The sequence below is a fragment of the Fukomys damarensis genome, unplaced genomic scaffold (genome assembly GCF_012274545.1).
Source record: "Fukomys damarensis isolate Sample0158 unplaced genomic scaffold, DMR_v1.0_HiC HiC_scaffold_19, whole genome shotgun sequence".
Lineage (NCBI taxonomy): Eukaryota > Metazoa > Chordata > Mammalia > Rodentia > Bathyergidae > Fukomys > Fukomys damarensis.
The window spans coordinates 67,727,247-67,728,301 of NW_022900931.1; the positions used below are offsets into that span (position 1 = coordinate 67,727,247).

The 1,055-nt window shown below is 56.7% G+C and overlaps 1 protein-coding gene across 1 annotated transcript in view; it reads left to right on the top strand.

Annotated features, from left to right (window-relative positions):
• The first annotated feature begins 221 nt into the window (after positions 1–221).
• U2af2 (U2 small nuclear RNA auxiliary factor 2) overlaps positions 222–1,055 on the top strand; it is a 14,182-nt gene continuing 13,348 nt past the window's right edge. The window contains exon 1 of the mRNA XM_010617029.1: positions 222–379. Coding sequence (XP_010615331.1) covers positions 222–379 — 158 coding nt within the window. The remainder of the gene's footprint in view (positions 380–1,055) is intronic.

The window sequence follows — 1,055 nt, forward strand, 5'->3', positions numbered from 1 at the left end:
CCGGGGGACGGCGGTATGCGGCCGCGCCGGGCCGTCAGCCGGCCGGGGGCAAGTCAAGGAGGCCGACCCTATCCCGGAAGTAGCATCACCACTGCTTTCAGCGCCAGCGCCGCCCAAAGGGCGCCAGTGCCGTTACACGTTGTCAAGGCAACCAGAAAAGGCTGCTTTCACTAACCGTCTGGAATTCAGTACCTTCGCGCTGGGCAGGGAAAATTTCGCGCATGAGTACTGTGGACTTTGGAAACCTCGCCCAAGACTGGCCGGTACGCAGGCGCAAAAGACGGTCTAGCCACCTTTTTTGCAAAGTGCGCAAGCGCAAAAAGCTGCGTTTGCAACCTCCGCAGCTGCCGCGCGCACCCTTCACTGGCTCGCTGCTTTTGTCTTGAACTTCACAGACCTCCCGGAGATAGCACCTTTTCTGCTTTCTTCACCCAGAGAGACAGATGCCGAAAGCCCGGACCCCGCCCCCTTTTTTGTATCCATTGCCCTGACTCATCTCACCTGTGTCCTCTCTCCCTATTCGGTTTTCGAAGCCGGAAGGAGCCGAACCGTAGACGGAAAAAGCCGAAATTATCCCCCGAGAGCTAGGCTTTCGCAAAGCAGTGGCGGAAGGAGCCGAAGCTCCCCGGAAGGGGTGGAGTAAACGAGTGGAACCTCCGGAAAGAGCCGAAGCTTGGGATCGATCTTAATCTCCTTAGGGGCCGGTGGTCGAGCGCCAGAAACCTTCAAAAAGTGCTTAAATGCTGGGCGATTAGAATTGTTGGAAGTGGCCGACTGCTTGGACAGGGACAACGGAGAGGAGACGAGCGAATCTGAGGATAAATCTACAGACTGGGACGATTTGAATTATTGGAACAGGAACCCTCTGGAAGGAGCTGGGCGCAGAGGAACGCGAGGATCCACGGAAATCTCCGAATGTTGAGCCGCTGATCTCCGAAAAGTTACCGAAACCAGTGAAGCCGGAGAAACCCTCGCTTCGGGTATTTTCGGAAGCAGCCGAAGCCGCCTCCAGTTTACTCTGGTCGACCTTCCGGAAACAGCCGACACACTTCGGA